The sequence below is a fragment of the Phascolarctos cinereus genome, unplaced genomic scaffold (assembly GCF_003287225.1).
Source record: "Phascolarctos cinereus isolate Bilbo 61053 unplaced genomic scaffold, phaCin_HiC Scaffold_3;HRSCAF=262, whole genome shotgun sequence".
Classification (NCBI taxonomy): domain Eukaryota; kingdom Metazoa; phylum Chordata; class Mammalia; order Diprotodontia; family Phascolarctidae; genus Phascolarctos; species Phascolarctos cinereus.
The window spans coordinates 246,052,001-246,072,941 of NW_027555736.1; the positions used below are offsets into that span (position 1 = coordinate 246,052,001).

Sequence of the window (20,941 nt, forward strand, 5' to 3'; positions counted from 1 at the left end):
AAGAGGAAGAGGTTTTTTGGGGGGCTGGTCAAGGACACCCTTCTTCCTCTATGTAGATATGATAATGCTCTGCAAACTTTCTCACAATGGAGGCTTCCAGAGATATGATCTGAGGGCTGTGGCCTGAGCAGCCAGATAAGGGTCTTGCTAAGGAATTTGGAGGTTTCCAGAGATATGATCTGAGGGCTGGAGCCTGAGCAGCCAAATAAGGGTCTTGCTAAGGAATTTGGGGTTTTCCATGGCCTAAAGGGCTCTACTACCTAAGTGGTAAGATAATGTTCTGCATTACAATAAGCCTGTATAAAGTGACATATTCATGTTTTGTAGAAGGGAAAATAGTACCCATATACCTTTAAGTGTTTTGTATTGATAATAAGCTCATATATAGATTTATGAAATTTACAAAATCATATAGCTCTTTGGTCATAATCTGAAATTATAAAGCCCAAATCTAAATTTCTAATTGCCATGTTCAGAGGACTATTGAATGTCCATTAAAATAAGCATGTGAGCATTTTTGAGCTCAGTTTACTTAGAAACTTGAAATTCATAATTTTAAATTATTTTTTGGCTTAAAATTCATGATGATGTTTCAGCCACTTGGGCTGTTTTTCCTGCAACTTATCAATTATAAAATTATATATTTTTCTTTCCGCTGTTCAGTAATCAGCAATTAATGCTACTCTTTTAGTTAGGATGTCAGTTAAGTTACTGCCTAATGGCACTTAATTTTTTTCTTCTGCTTTTTATTTATTTTGGTTTTTTTTCCTGTGTCGGGAACATCTCTGCACAGATCACAATGGAGCTTTTAATTGAGCTTCAAGTTTTCATTGTAATTCAAACTTCCTTTTAATTCCTTTTCTCATTTCCTGATTTTGATCTGCTCATTTACATTTTTTGAATCTCAGTAGCTTGTCAGTGTCTTGCAGGTCACACCAGCTCTGTAGCAAGTTAAGGCATTTTTCTTTGCATGCCTGTAACATTTTACTTTCCATTTCTTCCCCTGCTCCTCTTAACTTCATACTTCTGTACTTCCAATCATTTGCCATGTGTTTCAATTGTATTATTAGTTTTAATTTCTCTTTTTCCTTCAGTTTGCCTTGTACATTAGTATATTTTTCTATGTATTGGATTAATAATTATCTCTATTTTCTTCAAAAATAAACATGCTAGGACGCTGGCTGTACCTAGGATCCCTTAGCTTCATATGTGGTTTATGTTTTTGCAGTACTTCCTTGCACAACTTTTACTTAGAGTTGAAGCTTCTAGATTTTTAAGCATAGTTCTCTTCTTCCTATTAAATTTTCTTGTTACTTAAAGAATTACAATGAACCCATACATATTTTGCTGTAATTTCCTAAAAAATTAAATTGAACCAAATAATTTTTTGAACTACTTCATGCATGCAAGCAAAACTTTTCCCACTAAAACATGATGTTTTATTGGTTTTTAAATTTCTGCTTAGAATTCTTTCCTAAAAGAATTGGATATTCTTTTTATGTATTTATTTTTTAAGACATTCCTCAGGAGACGAAACCTTTTTCCATGGTATATTCTTACCTCAGCTGTTTCCTAAGAGGTGAAAGAACTTGCTCTCTATTTTAGAAAGGAAAAATTAAGGAGCAAATAGCTATTAGGTAGAAGAAGTTAATTTAAATGCTTCTTATTTAATCATTCAGGCAGCAAATACTTATTAAGCACTTACTATGTGCTGGGCACTGTGCTATGGACAGAAGATACAAATACAAAGAATGAAATGATCCTCCCATGCAGTACTGATAGATGAACTTATATATAGCTAAGAAGATAAAGCAGTAAAGCACTTTTCTAGGATTAGAACTGCATCCCTATTAAATAGGAGATTATAAAGAGTCATCAGAGGGTTTGAGGAAACTCCTGTATCCCACTGTCTCCATAAGAGAGAATTAGAAATGAGCTACTTGCAAGTATATTCCAATTTCTTAAATTCAAATTTAACAATCCATATTAAATTCAGAGAAGCTTCACTATGAAATTAACCATAAAACTCACTTTTGTTCCTATTAGAATTTTAAGTTCCTATTCCAAAGATCATATTTGATTTGATTCATATATTTTCTATTTCTATAGAGTCATCAAATCTAGGGAACAGGAAAAGGGGATTTTTTTCTTTCAGCAATTTTTGTGATTTTTCTTCCTGATTCCTGATTTGCCAGATCAAGGAAAGGGCAGAGATCTCTGCTCAGATTGATTCTGAATTGTCTCTTTTCTAATTTAATGGTAATCATAGAAGAAAAAACCAGGCATTCTTGCCAATATTGAATTATACATACAATCACGTAGTTAACTTTTGCTGGGATCCATTCCGATTTTGGCTGTGGCAGTACAAAATTAATTATTTGGGCTTTTTTCCACCCTTTGTCACAGATAACTTTTTTTTTCTGTTTTATGCGACTGTAACTTGCTGCCTTCACACACACACACACACACACACACACACACACACACACACCCTCCTTTTTATAGTGCACCATTTGTCCAGCTCAAAAGATTCTTTGAAAAGTTTCCACTGGTCCTAAAACAATAATGGATGTGCATAAAAATAAGCCAGTTTGCCTCTGAAGGGTGTCATGGACCTATACCAGATCACTCTTAGCAGGAGTATCCTAAATCTTCTAAAAACAAACAAATAAATAAACAAAACCCAACAGAAATGCCCATAGCTAGCAGAAAAAGAAAAGATACAAGTAGATTCTGATTGTCCCATGCAGCACCCTATGATTGTAGTATATCATGTTTCTAGTCCCCAGCATGGTTTCTACTTCTCATACATATGGCCTCAAGGGTTAATTGTAAGGCTAATGGGCTGTTACACAAAAACAAGCCATGTACTAGTTTGCCTAAACTTGCTCTAAAGGGTAAAGGGGGGTGGAAGCAGGTGATACTAACTCACACCCCCTCTTTGTATTTTTCAGGAGTCAATGAGTACTGGGGACTCCTGATTTTAGAAACAAGCATCTAAACCTTTCTAAGCATCTCCTACATCTACTTTTCTCATAACTAGGATGATCTGTAATAGACATGACAGATAGCCAGAGCCAGTGAACCAGGCCAATAATATGCCCTAAAAAAATTCAGGCAAGGGCCAGTAAGATGGTGTATTGGCCCTGGAGTCAGGAGGACCTGAATTCAAATCCAGCCCCAGATACTTGATATTTACGAGCAGTGTAACCCTGGGCAAGCCACTTAAATGCTTTACAAAATAAAGCTGGTAACCAGAACCAGAAAGGTACAAGAAAAACAAGAGGCTATTATTGTTGGTCCAAAACTTTCATGCCAGTCATCAGAGACACAGATACTTGCAAGGTTCTTCTGTCTGAAGCTCTCTTAAACCAGAACCAACTCAAAGGAAACAGTTAAAGATAATTTTCAAGCAGGGATATGTCAAACAGATTAAGTAATTTAATAAAGAGAAGACAGAGACAGTAACATTCATTCAGTAGAATCCCTTACAAATAATGTGTCAACCACATCTTCTACTTTTGGCTAATCATGTGCCTTCCAATTCAGGCAGCTCAGGCTGAAGCCCAACCCTCACTAAGCCCAGATTTAGAGATTTCAAAATCTTATAGCTGGGGCATGGGACATGTCAATGAGGGAATACTGCCAAAACGGGGCTCACCAGAGTCAGAGAGAGCAATAATTTCCCTACCAACTCAGCAGAATTGCTAAAGGATTGATTCAGTGCTTTGCAAATTCCTGCTTAATCAAAGCATTTCTTTGTTTCCTGTAGCTGTAATGTAAGAGCCAGACTGCTCTTATGAGCAGCATGAGTCGTATTTATAGCCAATAACGTGTTCTAGTTGGGATATATTGAGCTGGAGATCCCTCTGGCACATCTAGTTTGTAATAGACAATTGGTGATGCAGGACTGGAACATAGAAGACAGACTAGATAGATTTAGATATATAATATGGGAGTCATCTGAATAAGTCGCCAAATAAGAAAGGATAGAGAGTGTAAGGTCTGTAGTTCCCCTTGCTAGGAACCCTGTACTGCCCCCAAACCATGGGGTGTTCTTTTGATACCAAAGGAAGAGACCAAGGATCTCCAGATTGATTATAGGTAGTAGTTTAATCAATCATTATGAATACTTGCAAACGGGGGCAATCTTTGGTCTGAGGCAGCGGCCAGACAGTTTAGTGGAACCCCACTAAAGAACCCCCAAAGTCCCCATGGTAATTCTAGAAAACCAACAAAGGGAGAAGGAGCTAGTGATTGGTGGATATTTTTGGTTTTCTGCTTAGTGATGAGCTTGGGTGTTAAGCCAGTGTTATGCCCAACATAAGTTTGTGTGTCGATCATGTACCAATCACATATGGGACATGATATTCTTGTTTTGGCTTTCATAGATCATATATGGTGTCTTAAGTTTTGACTCAGTGTGTAAGTTATGATTTCTAACAGGTCACTATGTCTGGGATTCCATCTTTCACAGAGTTTACATTTTTATGGCTTTTCACTTATTACTGTATTTTATGGCTTTTCCCCAATCAGGACCTCACAGAGAGAAAAGACAACAAGGCCCAGGACAGATGTTTGATGTATATATTCAGGTGTGGGTCCAACGAAGGAGACTGAGATGGAGAACCAGTGAAGAGTGTTGTTCAAAAGCAAACAAACAAAAAAACAGAGAGAGAAGAGGTTCCAGGACAGGAAGGCAGTTGGCAATGTTATGTACTGCAGAGAGGTCAAGAAAGATGAGGACTGAGAATAAAAACCCATTCAGTTTTTCAGTTCAGAGTCCTCAGCAGCTTAATTGCTGAGAATGGACTTGGTTGACATGCTTGGCTTTTTTTGCTATACTTTGTGTATGAGTTTCAGCCATGAAGTCCATTCCATAGCCAATGGATGCATTTCTTTCACAATGTCTCTAACAAGTATTCGTCCCACAGCCAATTAAATATCTTCCTGGGTGGGAACTCGTGTTATCATGATTCCATTTATTTCCTTTTGAGACAACTCTGATTATTGAGAAGTTCTTAATATCAATGATTATGATAATCATAACAATAAAAATAACAATAACAATAGCAGTAACTAGCATTCTAGCACTTTAGATTTGTAAAGCCCTTTCTCATTTGATCTTCATAGCAACCCTTTGAGGTAGGTGCTGTTGTTATTCCCATTTCACAGTTTAGGAAACTGAGGCTGAGAAATTAAGTGATTTGCCCTCTCAGCTAGTTTCATGCGACAGCTGTTAAATTATTTGAAGACATTTACATTTCCTCCTAATTGCACTACATTTATTCCTGTTAAGTAGTTGTCATCTTTTTTGATTCAATTCAGTCTGTTGATATTCTTTCTGGATTCTGATTCCATCACCCAACAATTAAACTATAGGAATATTACCAAATTGTTCATCTAAGCCATTGATAATTTTTTTTAATCTAACAGGGCAGAGAATAGAGTCAAAATGTGGAATGGAATGTTTCAGGATAAAACCCTGAGGTGTGGTGCATTATTTCACTAATCAGTCCCTGCCCTCCAGTATGAAAGTGACACGGTGAGACCTATGCCTTTGGAATATTACTTCTGCGTATGGAAAATGGATTAGTGTAGGATGAGGCCACAAGCAAGAAGACCAGTAAGGAAACTCAAGCAGGCCTGGAGGCCAGTGATGAAGTCCTGAACTAAAGAAATAATTGTGTGAATATGTGATAAATGACAGGGTTTGTCAATTGATTGGATATCTGGGGTAAGAGAGAGGGAGGAGTCAAAGTTGCATATCTGGGTGACTGAAAGGATGACAGTTGGCTTCTTCCCCTCCCCCCCCAAACATGATGAGCTTTGTTTTGAGCATATTGAGTTTTAAATGTCTACAGGACATCTAGTTCAACATGTCTCATAGATAGTTGTTGATGTAGAACTGGAGCTTAGGAGAGACAGTATGGTTGAATATAGACATCTTGGAGTTATCAGCATAAGATGATAATTATATCCATGTGAGTTGATTAAATAACCACGAGAGGGTGTAGAAAGAAAGAAGAGAAAGCCCAGGACAGAAGCTTGATCTACACCTATAGCTAAGGAAGCAGGATATGGATTATGACCAGTAGTGATTAAACAGGGAGGGAATAAGAGCCAAGAGACAACAGTGACACAATAGCCCATGGAGGAGAGAATATTGAGAAGAGGGTGGGTCTTGGTTTTCTGCTAAGGAATAAGGGGAAAAGGGAGTTGGCTAGATGATCTCAAAGGTCCTTTCTAGCCTGTTATTCAATAATCTGCCTGATCATATCATCCTGAAATAATAATTTCCGTGTTTTATTTGTTAGGTCACTGATTCTCAAACTTTTTGGTCTCAGGACCCCTTTATGACCTTAAAAATTATTAAGGAACCCAAAGAGATTTTATTTATGTGAGTTTTGTCTACTAATATTTAATATAAATGAAAATAGATAACATTAATATATTTATTTATCTTAAAGTAACCCATTACATGCTAAATGAGATAACATTTTTACAAAAAATAACTATATTTCCCAAAGCAAAAAAATTGGTGAGAAGAATGACATTGTTTTACATACGTTTGCAAATCTCTTTAATTTCTATCTTAATAAAAGGCAGCTGGATTCTCCTATCTTTTTTTGCAGATATTCTGCTTCTTTTCATAATGTTTTTTTGGTTGATATATATAAAGAAAATCCAGTTTCATACAGAGAAGTATTTGGGAAAAGGAACATTTTAATAGGAAAAATAACTTTTCAGTATTATTTTGGGAATAGTTTTTGCTCTCACAAATCCCTTTACAAAGGCCTTGGTGACCCCCAGAGGTCTGCAGACCACAGTTTGAGAACCATTGTGTTAGATTAAAATAGCATGCTAAAATTCAGGCATGCAATGCCTGTGGTATTTCCTTGTTTTACCAGTCTCCTGAAACACAGACCTGGGTTGAAATCCTGATTCTTCCACTTCCTAGCTATGCGATTCCCAGATCACTTTTTTGGATCTTAGTTTGTTTCTTCCTAAGTAAAAGTAAGGGGATTGTGTTAGATGATCGCTGAGGCTCCTTCTAGCTCTGAATCTTGTGTCATTAGTTGAGCATGATTTGTCCTTAGGGAGCCCAAGCTACTTCCTAGTGATCACTGGTGCTCTGAGGTCTGCACATCATCCATTCAATGATCCATTCTAGAGTTTTTCAGGGCTGGATGTCATGTTCCCTGATCTATAGGTTGTAGAATCCTTCTCTCCACATTCTCTAGGCCTTTACACAATTGACACTTTTACATACATATACACACACACATACGTACATACGCACGCACATACATACATACATACATACGTACATACATACATACATACATACATACATACATACATACATACATACATACACACACATCTAATTCTCTTCTAGAGAACTCTTTCTTGCAATTCTGCCAAAAAAAAAAATCCCTGACAGTGGTTCAGCGAGCACATTTGCAAGTTCTTTCTGTTCCCGAGATGGGACTCATCTAAATCAGATGGCTTGATTTCATTTAGGATCTGTGATTTCCCTAAGACCTTTTCCTAGTCTCCATCCTTCCTGACCTTTCTTGCAACCTTTATTTTGTCAATTATCTTCTTCTTGATACTTTCTTCTCTCTAGGTTTTCATGACACTCTTTTCTCCTTGTTCTCTTCCTCTGTCTCCTTTGCTGGATTTTTTTCTTCAGCATCATGCCCACAACGGGTAGGTGTCCTCCAAGACTTTGTCCTGGACCTTCTCCTCTTTCCTTCTTTACTCTCTCACTTGATGATCTCATCATCTCTCATGGATTCATTTCTCTCTATACAAATGATTCTCAAATTTACTTGTCCAGCTCTTCTCTCCTGACCTTCAGTCTCACTTCTCCAACTATCTTCTAACCACCTCAAACTGGATGCCCCACAGATATCTTAAAGTAAACATGCCTAAAACTGAACTATTTATCTTTCCCTCTTCGTAGCTTCCTTATTATTGTTGAGGATATCATTATCCTCTCAGTCCCCTAGGTTTTAAAACTTACTCTTCTCTTCCTCTACTCCTCACTCTCCATTATCATACCCCCTACCCCACTCCATATCCAATTATTTCTGTCGTTTCTGTTGACATAACATTTCTTGTGTGCGCTCACTTCTCTCCTCAAGACACTGCAATCAAGCCAATACAGACAGGTCCTCATCGCCTTCCTTCTAGACTGCTGCAGTAACCAGCTAGTTGGGCTCCCCGCCTCAAGTCTCTCCCTACTGTAATCCATCCTCCACTTAGCTGTCACATTGCTCCTCCGAAAGTGCGGGTTTGACTATATTATTCCTCTATTCAGTAAACTCCATTGGCTCCCAGTTATTTCTCTGATCAAATATATACAGTCCTCTGGCTTTCCCTTTGAGATTACCCCAAATTTATTTGTACATAGGGTTTGGTTTTATTTTTTCATTTTGCATATTGTCTCCCCCATTAAACTATGAACACCTTGATTTCAGAATTTGTTTTTGTTTTTGATTGGTGGTTTTTTTTGTTGTTTTGTTTTGTTTTTTGCATTCTCAGCACTAATCACAGTGCCTGGCACATTGTGGTTTAAGTCATGTCTGACTCTTTATGATCTCATTTGGCACATATAGGTGCTTAATTAATAAATGCCGTTTACATCACTGATTCTGTCCAAATTATGTTACCTTGCCACCCTCCAACCTCTAGGCCCTGGACTTTGCTGTCTTAGTGCTTTTGCCCATGTGGTTCCCAAGTATGGTCTCCACTGCCACTTTAAAATACAAATAAACTTTTAACCCGTCTCTAAATGTTTTTCCTGACTCCTCCCATCCCCACACTCATTAACATCCATTTCCCCTTTGGACTTTACAATGAATTTTGTTTAATACCTCCTAAATTTACTTTGTAAATTAAATGTATATTTACATATTATATTCCCCATTGTATTTTGAGAGCAAATAGTGACTGTGTCTTAATCGGAGTCAGGACAATCTTGAGTTCAAATTCTATCTCAGACCTTTGTTACTTGTGTTGACTCTTATGTGAGTAATACCATTCAGCCTCAGTTTCCTCATCTGTAAAATGGTGATAATACTACTATTTACCTTTTAGGGTGATTGAGGATCAAATGAGATAAAATGTGTAGAGCAAGTTTACAAACCTTAAAGTACCTAATGTAATGCCACCTGTACCCTGTAGGCACCTGGCATATATTTGTTGAATTTAATTGAATTGAACAGAATGCACTTTGAAAATCTGAGCATTTCTATTATGAACCCATTTGTATTTTTAGGAGTTTTCCCTCTTTTCTCCATTAGAATCATACTTGAATCTCCCACCACACTAGAGCTGTCTTCCCTTCTAGAAGTTCAGGTCATACCTGTGTTTTCCCTGAAGTTTTTGAAATCAGCTCTTCTGAAGGTATTTGTCATGTACACCTATGTATTCCTCCTTGGCTCTTATGAATTAATGACACTTAACCCTGTCTACCAGTCTGACTCTTGTAAAATAGGAAAAAATAAATTACACATGCCACTGTCTGCTTCAGTGAGAAGTAAGGTGAATAAATGAATAAGGCAACACAGGTGGAAGGACTTTGAATCCAGAAGAAGAAGGAGAATGAGAGAAACGTCTATGAATTCTAGCTGGCAGGAATGTTTGTTAAGTATTTCTATGTGAAATACGCAAGCAGAAGAGGAACGGTGTTTGCTGTTTCATTGGCTAGATTGCAGTCTTTGGAGTTTTGAAGGTTGCTAGATTTGTAGCCTGATATATTGTAACCTTAGTTTCACTCATCTTATGTCATGTGTGGTAGTCATGTTTTCTGACATTTAAGCTGTCAGTATTTTTATAGTTAGTTATAAATGAGGCAGGCAGCTAGGTGGTACAGTGGATAGAATACCAGGCTTGGAGTCAGGAAGACTCATCTTTGTAAGTTCAAATCCAACCTCAGATACTTAGTAGCTATGTGATCCTGGGCAAGTCACTTAATCCTGTTTGTCTCAGTTTCCTCATCTGTAAAATGAACTGGAGAAGGAAATGGCAAACCACTCCAGTATCTTTGCCAAGAAAATCCCAAATGGGGTCATGAAGAGTCAGACATGACTGAAAATGAATAAACAACAATAACATAAATTTTTTTTAACAATAACATAAATTAAGTGGATTTACCAAGTAATTTTTTTTATTAAGTTACTATAATCTTATTAGAGAATTAAAGGCAGCTAATATAAAAGAATGGGCTTTGGACTTAGAATTGTATACTGTTTCTAATGCTTCCATTGCCATCACAAGTTGTGTAACTTTGGGTCTAAATTCTTCTACTGTAAAATAAAAGAGACTGGACAGTCCCTTCCAGCTCTAAAATTCTTCAGTTCTGTGGTTATGCAACAGTGCTCTGTCCAGCTGATGTCTTCCCACGTCAGTCATTCTAACATTGAGTCCAAGATGAACAAATTACATTGATCTCTTTTCTTCCCCCGTCTCCCTCAAAAAAAAAAAACAAAAAAACCTTGTAATCATTCTTCAGCACTTCTTGAAATAACATGGCCAAAATAGTTACAGCAGAACAAAGGAATAACACATTAATAAGTTGTGTTGGGGGTGGTTGCTAGAGGCAGTGGTGTTCCTGTTCTTCCCCCTAGCTGAGGCAGATAGGTGGCATAGTAGAGTGCTGGGCCTGGAGTCAGGAAAACATGAGTTCAAATCATTTTAAATACTTCCTAGCTATGTGCCCCTGGGTAAGTCACATAACCTTTCTCTGCCTCAGTTTCCTCAAATGTGAAATGGGAATGATAAAAGCATCAAATGAGATAATATTTTAAAGCAGTAAGCACAGTGCCAGGCCTTATGTACCTGGCATATAAGAAGTGCCATACAAATGCTTATCACCTTCCTTTTCTTCTTGGCCTTCCTGCTTCCCACCTTTTTACCATTCCCTGTGGGGAGTATGGTGTGGCACTTTGGCTGTCCAATGGAAGAGCAAGGACATTGATTAGCAGTTAATCAGTAACTGGAGTTAAGTCCCTACTGTGTGCCAGTCCGTGTGCTAGATGATAAGAGGCAAATACAAATCATGAAACAGTGTCTACTTTCATAGAGCTCACATGGCAAAGGAGGGTGATGAAATGCGGTAACAAAGAGAAGTGTGCCACAGGAAATATCAAGATGCATCTACAAAGGGAGGTGCGGTAGCCTACCTCGAGGATACTTAGATGCCAGGGAGCCCAAATACTGGCAGGCCTCTCTCTGGGCCTTGCCACTGAGTCTGCCTCACCTTGGCCAAGGGTGACGAGCTTGCTGTAGGGAAAAGCAATTGGCCATCTCTGCTAGTAACAAGACACCAAACAAACAAACAAGACGGTGGCCAGCAGGAGTTCCAGTCGGCACCAAATGGTGAGTCAGTCAGTTGTTAAGCTTTTGTGTGCCAGGCACTGTGCTAAGCACCGGTGATACAGAGGAAGGCAAAAGACAGTCCCTGCCCTTGAGAACTCACAGTCGAATAGAGGAGACACCATGTAAGCAACTGTGTACAGACAAGTTATATACAAGATAAACTGGAGATCATTAGCAGAGGGAAGGTGCTAGAATCAAGGAGGTTTGGGGAAGGCTTTCTTCAGAAGATGGGATTTTGTCTGGGACTTGAAGAAAGTCAGGAGATAGAAATGAGGAGGTAAAGCATTCTAGGCATGGGGGATAGCCAGTGAAAATGCCAGGAGTTTATAGTTGGAGTGTCTTGTGGAAAGAACATTAAGAAGGCCAGTGTTTTGGATTTTGGCGTGTGTGGTAGAGTGCGAAGTATAAGAATACTTGAAAAAAAAGTGGAATAGCAGAAGGTTATGAAGGGCTTTTGGAAGTGAAACAGGATTTTATATTTGATCCTGGAGGTGATAGGGAGCCACTGGATTTTATTGAATAGGGGTGTGTGTGTGTGTGTTGACATGGTGGACCGGAGTAAGAAGAGACTTGATGCCAGGAGCCCAACAGGCATGCTATTGCAGTAATCCAGCTGTGAGGTTGATGAGGTCCTGCAGTGGGATGGCATCTATATATGTTGTGCTGAGCCTTGGGTCTAGAGTTCCTTCAAGAAGAGAGAGCACCGACTCTGAGTTCATATCCTACTTCTAACACAGTGTGACCATAGACAAGTCACTTAATCTTCCTGGGACTCACTTTCTTCATTTATAAAATGAGGGGGTTGGCGTAGGTGTCCTCTAAGGACCTTTTCTCCACCTAGATCTAGAATTCTTTGATTGGCCTTATTAAATGTTAAGTGTATAGGATGAGTGCTTTGGAGACTGAAGCAAGCTGAAAAGTCCCTTTTCTAAATCACCTGGTTTTGTTACTCAGAGAGAAGCTTCAGGTACACAGCTGCATAGTAGATGGTTTTATTATGTATTTTAAAAATTATTATGGATTCTGTCCTGAGAGTAAAACATGATAACCATACCTGTTTGTTTCTGTGGGCAACTGACTCCATATTTAGTAGCTCTCTGTGACGAGGACTTAGGAAATAGAACACATTCGAAGAAAGAGATGGTGACTCAAAAGCTGATTGTAACTGGAGAAATTCTCAATACTCTAGACCTCTTCTATAGTCAGTAGCCACCCAAAGAGAGATGGTGTACAAGACAGAAGGTCTTTTCTGAGAATCAGAAAAATATTGGTGTTTCTCTGGCATTTATATTAACCAGGTCAAGTCCCATCACCTCTACTACTGTAATGGGGATGCACCAGCAATTGATCCCCCTTGTTGAGCAAGACTAAGGTAGTAGCTATCAATGCCCATCCAGAAGTGAAATTTCCAAATGGAGGGAAAAGTCCTTAGTTAGAATCTTAGTATACCCCACTCCAAGGGACATGGGCCTCCTAAGCTTTGAAAAACTGTACATATTGGATAGCCATATATAGGATGGCTGTGTATAGAAAAGCATAATTCTATTTATTTGAAGGCTGTGGTGGTCAGTGTAGGTGACAGAAAAAGACGATATCAGGAAAAAAAATTTTTTTTAAAAAAGAAATAAAACTATATAATATATCAAACTTCCTGTCCCCTCAACACACACACACACACACACACACACACACACACACACACACACACACACACACACCCATGCATGCATTGAGCTATCAAGTTTCAGATTATAAAAGTGGGGAGATTCTCACTCCCCAAGGTTTGGAGAAAATAAGCCTATGATACATACCATTTTTTTAATGGCTTTTGAACTACAGACCCATCTAGAGTTAGATTGGTTTTGTTATATAATGAAAATTATTGATCCATATCTGGTTTTATATATGGCAAGGTTAGACTTAGATACTTAATGGAAATTTGCTGCTAAGATCATACCTAATACAGCCAGTCCCATTTTGTCCCTGATGTTATCCTATCGGTTGATGATGAAATAAAGGAAAAAGAGAACCTGGAAGTAACCTTCCTATTGTCTTCATGTTTGCATCGATAAAGTATGTTCTTACATCCATTCTTTTGACACCTCTGTCCTAGAGCTGACTGCTGCTAAAATAAACTTAAGGGATATGGGTTTTATTTTGCTTTCAAATCATTTTCCAGAAACTGCCCATCCAATTGAGAAGGAGATTAAGATCTGATTTTTTTTTCACAGTCTTAACAGTGGTGTACTAGGAGATGCCTCATTTATGAGTATATATATATATGTTTACAGTCATAAATTGGGTAATTGTGCACCTAAGTGCTCCATTCCTTGTATCATTACCCAGCTTGTGCATACACAAATGAAGGCTTTTTCATGTACCTTCTGCAGTCTGGGACACTTATGATTTAAAGAGGAAGCAACATGTTTTTCTTCTGGAAGCTGGTTATTTTTTATTCATGCATCTGTTCCTGGTCAGTGCTAATGCATACCAATTTAGAGGAAAAATATAAAATATATCCACTAATGGTGCCTTAACTGTTAAAAAAAAAAGCCAGCTGCTTTGCTGAACAGATGTTCTTAAGTGTTCCAGGTAGTTAATAGTTCTTTCTCCTTGTTTGGCCACATAAGAAATATTGAAATTGTTATAAGAGGTTTGTTGTGCTTAAGCTTTTGATTAGAAGTATGGAGATTTCTAACCAAGTGTAATAAAAAAAAATTCCTTAATTTAAATGGTGATGATGATGGTAAAAGACATTTTGTGTCTAATTTTCCTTTGCAAAATGACCAAATAATCCCATAATTCAGTGAATTTGGATGATATTTTTTCTTTTTATATTAATCAATTGAGTAACATACTAAGGTAACTTATTATGGAATCTCAGGTAATGATGTTTTTGGGGTGGTCACCAAGTGAAAACCATCCTTAAGCTTAGCAACTTCTTTGTTTGTTTAACTGGGTATTTCTCCATCATTCTGAATAGGTAATGACATTTAATAATGGACTATGATGAAGAGTACCGTTTCAAAAGTGGGGGAGTGGGTGAAGATGGAAAATGGAAAAAATTAAGTACTTACGCTGTCACTGCCTCTTTCAGTTAGTGGAGTGTAAAGAAGGGCTGCTGGACCCAATCTTACACCTTAGTATAGTTTTTGAGTGTTCCTTTCTTTCTAGGTCATATCATGTTGTTAGCCTGATTTGGGTTCTCCTTGTTACATTATACTTAAAAGAACTAGACTGTGTCCCTGATTCAGCACATTTCTGTGTTCTCTAGGACGATTATTTAACCTGTTGACTCATTCGTAACATGGGCTTTACAAATTTTTGTCCCAGAGGATTTTGACAATATTGATTATATTACATACAATTCTTCAACATTTCCTGAAGAACAAAAGCTGGGATAAAGCAGGTAGTATTAGAATTATGCTAGAAAAGTATCTTTGAATTGGGTTCCCTGTGGACATGTGAAAGATACTTAGTACTGTCAGATAATTTGCCTTCTTAACCATTCTCATTTTTTCTACCATGTTCACATTTAGATAATGAAAATAATTGACTCTGCTGAGCACAAACAGGCCATTAGATTTTAACAGTACAATAAAACTTGAGTTTTTTGTTGGTAGTTAGCTCCCATACTATTGAATAGTATGAATCTAAAATAGTGGAGAAACAAATTGTTATTTATGCTTTGGAATGTGGACACAAATATTCATTCACCTCCTGGCATGGCCTTACTGTCAGCAGCTTAGAATCAAGTTTGTCTGTGAAAAGGAAGCTTCTGTGATAAAAATGCAAAATAAATGATCATACAAGTATAGATTTAGAGCTGGGAAGATCTTGGAGATTATCAAGTCCAACTCTTTTATTTTACAGTTTTAACTGAGGCCAGGAGAGATTAATGACTTGCTCAGTGTCACATAGCTATTAAGTATCTGAGCCAGAATTTGAATCCAAATGTTCCTGACTTCACTAGTCCATGCTATTTCTAATCCTTATGGCTAATCCACAATTGTATATGACCTCTGAGAGAATAGAGGTGTTAGACTGGGGGGTTGGGGAGAGGGACAGTAAAAGCAGTTTTTTGAGAATAGTGAGAAAGTTGAAAAAGATTCTGTGCTTCTTATAAGAACGCAACTGAGTTAGGGCATTACATTCTATTTTAACCCAACTTTGTTTCTAATGTTCTTCTATACCTAAGAAGAGAGAAATTATTGCCAGCTTTTATTGTGCTCTTTGATGTAGTGATTTGGACAGTTATCAATAAATAAAACTTAGCAAAGTAAGCAGGTATTGTTGCATAATTTATTATCTAAATGAATATATTTTGTTTCTTATCCTATAGGATACCAGAAGGTCCCATGGACCAGGGACCAGCTGCAGGAAGGGTACGTGCTTTAGAAGAACAGCTTTTAAAAGCCAAAGAACAGATAGAAAATTACAAGAAGCAAACCAGAGATGGTTGGTGACTATACCACTTTTAATTGTTCTTCCCCTGATATTTGCTTTACCACAAATATTTGAAATTTTCCACTCAGCCAAGTTTTGGAAATGCTGATATTCTTATGCTCTTCAATAGCAGGTCTAGGGAAGGATCATGAAATACTGAGGAGGAGGATTGAAAATGGAGCTAAGGAGCTCTGGTTTTTTCTCCAGAGTGAATTGAAGAAATTGAAAAATTTAGAAGGAAATCAACTCCAAAGACATGTGGATGAATTTCTATTTGATTTGGGTCATCAGGAAAGGTATTCTCTGTTTTCATTTTTTTCTGGTCTTGAGAAAGATTGTAATGTAAGAATGGAACACGAATACTAAAAAAAAAATTTTCCCTGCTGTATATTAAATGAACCCATCTTTGGGGTAATGATATCATTGATCTTAGATTGTATTTGACATAGAATGTGTTGTATGAATTAAACATAGCATAGGAAATATTTTTAAACTATATTTCTAAAAGCCTTTATTAGATTAGGTAAATTCTCAAATTTTTGATGGCAATAATCAATAAACTAAATCATTTCTCTTTATAAATCCATTTCAGATCTTCTTTTCCTAAGGGTTTAATGTTAAAGAGAATGCTGGGGTTTTTTTGGGGGGGTTATAATACTTAATGTAGTGATGATGAAAATTTTTTTTAAAAAAAATCATAAATATTAAAAACTTGAAAATAGCTTTTTGTTGCTAATTAAAGGTTAATGGCAGACTTTGAGTTTTTTCTAAAAAGCATTCTTGGGGCAGCTAGGTGGTGCAGTGGATAGAGCTCCAACCTTGGAGTCAGGAGGCCCTGAGTTCAAATCCAGCCTCTGACACTTGATGCTTATTAGCAGTGTGACCCTGGGCAAGTCACTTAGCCACAATTGCCTCACGAAAAAAACAAAAACAAAAAAAAGTGCAAGATAAACGATGTTTTTTAACTGCATAAATAGCCAATAGAATTCAAATCTAAGTTTTCCTTTTCACCATGGAAATGGAAGGGTAATGAATAAAATGATGGTTGTGTGTGTGTGTGTGTGTGTGTGTGTTATTTTTGCTTTTTGGTAAGGCAATAGGGGTTAAGTGACTTGCCAGGGTCTCACAGCTAGTAAGTGTCAAGTGTCTGAGGCCAAATTTGAACTCAGGTCCTCCTGACTCCAAGGCCGGAGCTCTGTCCACTGCACCACCTAGTCTCCCCTTGTATTTTTTTTTATGTGAAACAAAATAAATCTGTTATTCATTGCAAAAACAACGGTACCTGTACTTAGACCTACTATATTCCGAAGGCCATATTTCCAGTAGGATTCTGATGGTAATTACTTTTTCATTAGTGAGCAATGAAAGAAAAATTGTTGTATTAACGCTACCTACTCCTGTGAAGGAGGAAATGCACTTTTCTAAATAAGACAGCCTCATATACTGATTCAACAATATTATTATTAGAAATTTTGAAAAATCATTCCCGTTTTAATAAAAAAGGCAAAGAACAGTCATTTCCTGAACATTTTTTTCTTAGTGCTAGTGGAGCCACAGAATTGTTATAGTGAGGATTTCAAGTGGATTTAATTAATTTCAGTAAATATTTTCTAAATGGCTAATGAAAGGCGCCCTGGGGCAGTGGAAGGAATGCTGAATTTGGCATTAGAGGACTGAAGTTTGAATCTCTGTACTACTTCTGATATTACCTGTGTGTCCTTTGGCATCTCAGTTCCTTCATCTATAAAATGAAGACATTGCACTAGATGACCTCTAAATTCCCTATTAGCTCGAAAACAGTGATCAGTTTTCAAGGCAGCTGGTGGTGCAGTGGCTGAGAACTGGGAAAACCTGAGTTCACATTCAGCCTGCAGACACTTGCTGATTGACCCCGGGCAAGTCCTTAACTGCTCTTTGCCTCAGTTTCTTCAACTCCAAAATTGGAGTAATAATAGCTCCTACTTTACAAGACTGTTTTGAGGATCAAATGAGACCATATTTATAAAAGGCATGTAACACAGTACCTGGCACACAGGCACTATATAAATGCTAGTTAGATATTATTATCTTATGATCCTAACTATATGTATTCTCTGAAGAACTTTGGAATTGACTGTGACATGGGAGACCCTGACACAGCATCACCCAGGGTGGCATGCCTTCACCAAAGAAGGTGCTGTGCTCTATGAGCAAAGCAGAATTGAAGTTGCCCAAAGAGACATAAGATCTGCACACTTTGAGAATCCATGCCAAATGTTCACGTGGACTGTTTGTGCCTGACCTGTGGTAGAGCACTCCAAGCTCCTGTTGGTGTGATCAGCCACAGTGGGACAGACTCTGTTAACATAGTGATGTCAGTTTGGGTCCTTTTTGAGAGCTAAGGACAGTAACCAACCAGTATATGTGAGGCACCATGCCAGGCATAGGACTGTCTGTGAATTGTCCATGAGACTGAGACATTTGATTATAGGAGTGAGAGTATGAAGTGTTCTGGATAGAACCCAGAAATACTGGAATTCATATCTGGCCTTGGATACGTACTACCTATGTGGCCCAGGGTAAATCATTTAACTTCTATGTTCTTCAGTTTCCACTCTGGAAAATGAGAGAATTCAGTTACCAAAAAAATCCTTTCTGGCTATAAATTTATGACCCTTTGGTAATGTCCTATGTTAAAAAAAGTCTAATAAATTCTTAGCACTAATTTTAGTATGTTAACGGACTTTTCTGGTACCTGTAATACTCCCTCAGCATATGGAAGTTCTGTAGATTTAAATCAATTCTAGGGTAATATAAGAGCTGAACAGGTTTTCAGTCGGGGCATATATAGAAGAATTCTTATTAATCTTCTGAATTTTCTGTTGAATTTTCAACTTTAAAGTTAGTTGTGTGGTATGTATTTGTTTTGAGATTTTGTATAATTCCAAAAATTTGATTATTCATTTTAGCTTTCTGATATATCAGAAATCATTCTGTAAAGAATTATCATGTAGCATTACTTAACACTTCTACTTGGTTCAAAGCTTTAATAACCTGGCATTCTCCTACCTTTCCTGTTTTATTACACTATACTCTTCTTGTACCCTGTGATCCAATGTTCTGACCTCCCTGCTGTTCCCCACATGATACACTCAATCTCCTGATTCCAGGCACTTTCATTGTGTGTTTCTCCATTCCCAGAATTTTCTCCTTCCTCTGCTCCATCTTCTGGATTCCCTGCCTTCCTTCAAGTTCCACCTTTTGGAAGAAGCCATTCTCAGTCCCCCTTCGTGCTAGTCTTCCCTCTGTGTATTGTCTCCAGTTTATACTGTATATAGTTTGCTTGTACGTAGTTGTTTGCATGTTGTCTCCATCATTAGACTTTGAGTGCCTTGAGAGCAGGGATGATTTTTTGCCTTTTTTTTCCCTTGGTATCCTCAACACTTATCACAGTGCCACAAACATAATAGGCACTTGAGTGCTTATTGACTTAACTTGACATAAATAAACTTGCATCACATGCATGTACTAGAGTACCTATCTTTGTGGAATAGCTGCATCATTGTAAAGTTGAATCATTTTTGTAAATTAATCAAGTTGACATACGCTAGGGAAGCTCAACAAAGAAAAGCTTTGGAGACTTCTTCTGCAAAAAGAATAAAAAATAACAAGTTTACTTCCAACTCTGTGTCTTCATGTTTAGGAGTGACCCGGTGGCGCAGGGATAGAGTGCAGGGCCTGGAGTTAAGAAGAAGGAAATCAAATCTGGCCTCAGACACTAACTAGCTGTGTGACTCTGAGCAAGTCACTTAATCCTTTTTGCATCAGCTTCCTCACCTATACAATGAGCTGGAGAAGGAAGTGGCCAAACGTTCCAGTATCTTTGTCAAGAAAACTCCAAATAGGGTCATGAAGAAGCAGACATGACTGAAACCACATGAATAATAAAAATCTTCGTGTGAGGGGCAGTGAGGTGGCACAGTGGATAGAGCACTGGCCCTGACGGAGGACCTGAGTTAAAATCCGACCTCAGACCAAATACTTGACACTTACTAGCTGTGTGACCCTAGGCAAGTCACTTAACCCCAATTGCCTAAAAGAAAGAAAAAGAAGCCAAGCAATTTGATGTAGGTTATACGTGTGCACTAGTGCAAAACGTGTCGGTTTAGTGAAAGAAAACAGACCAAGAAAAATAAATAAAGAAAAAGTATGCTTCAGTCTTCATTAAGCCTCCATCAGATCTTTCTCTGGAGATGGATAGCATTTTTCATCATAGGTCCTTCAGAATTGTCTTGGAACATTGTGTTGCTGAGAATACCTAAGTCATTCATAGTTGATCATCATACAGTATTGCTGTTACTATATACAGTGTTCTCCTGGTTCTGCTCATTTTACTTAGAATCAGTTTATATAAGTCTTTCCATGTGTTTCTGAGAGCATCCTGCTTATTTCTTATAGCACTGTATTATTCTATCACAGTCATATAGAAGAACTTGTTCTGCCATTCTCAAGTCAATTTCCAGTTCTTTGCCACCACTAAAAGAGCTTTTATGAACAAATATATTCTTTTCATTTTGCTTTTTATCTCTTTGAGATATAAACCTAGTAGTAGTATTGCTTGGTCAAAGGGCTTTTGAGGATAGTCCCAAATTGCTCTAAAGAATGGTTAAATCAGTGTACCACTTCACCAACAGTGCATTTTCCCACATCCTCTCCAACATTTGTCTTTTTCCTTTTCTGTCATATAAGCAAATCTGATAGGTGTGAGGTGATAACTCAGAGTTCTTTTAATTTGCATTTCTCTAGTCAATAGTGATTTAGAATATTTTTTGCATGATAGCTTTGATTACTTTATTTGAAAACTGCCTGTTCATATCCTTTGACCATTTATCAATTGAGGAATGACTGTTATTTCTCTATTAATTTGATTCAGTTCTCCATATTTGAGAAATGAGGTCTTTATCAGAGAAACTTATTGTAAAATATTTTCAGTTATGATTATTATGTCTTTTTCTCCATCCTATTTCCCCCATTTTTCCTACTGTCCTTTCACCCTGTCTATTTCCGAAAGTGTTTTGATTCTGAATTTTACCTCCCTCATTTTGCCCTTCCTCTTTCCTCTCCC

General features: G+C 37.6%; 1 protein-coding gene across 1 annotated transcript in view; it reads left to right on the forward strand.

The window, feature by feature from the left end:
• The window catches only part of FUT8 (fucosyltransferase 8), a 443,858-nt gene that overhangs the window by 289,781 nt on the left and 133,136 nt on the right, over positions 1-20,941 (forward strand). The window contains exons 6-7 of the mRNA XM_021004648.2: positions 15,734-15,849; positions 15,968-16,133. Coding sequence (XP_020860307.1) covers positions 15,734-15,849; positions 15,968-16,133 — 282 coding nt within the window. The remainder of the gene's footprint in view (positions 1-15,733; positions 15,850-15,967; positions 16,134-20,941) is intronic.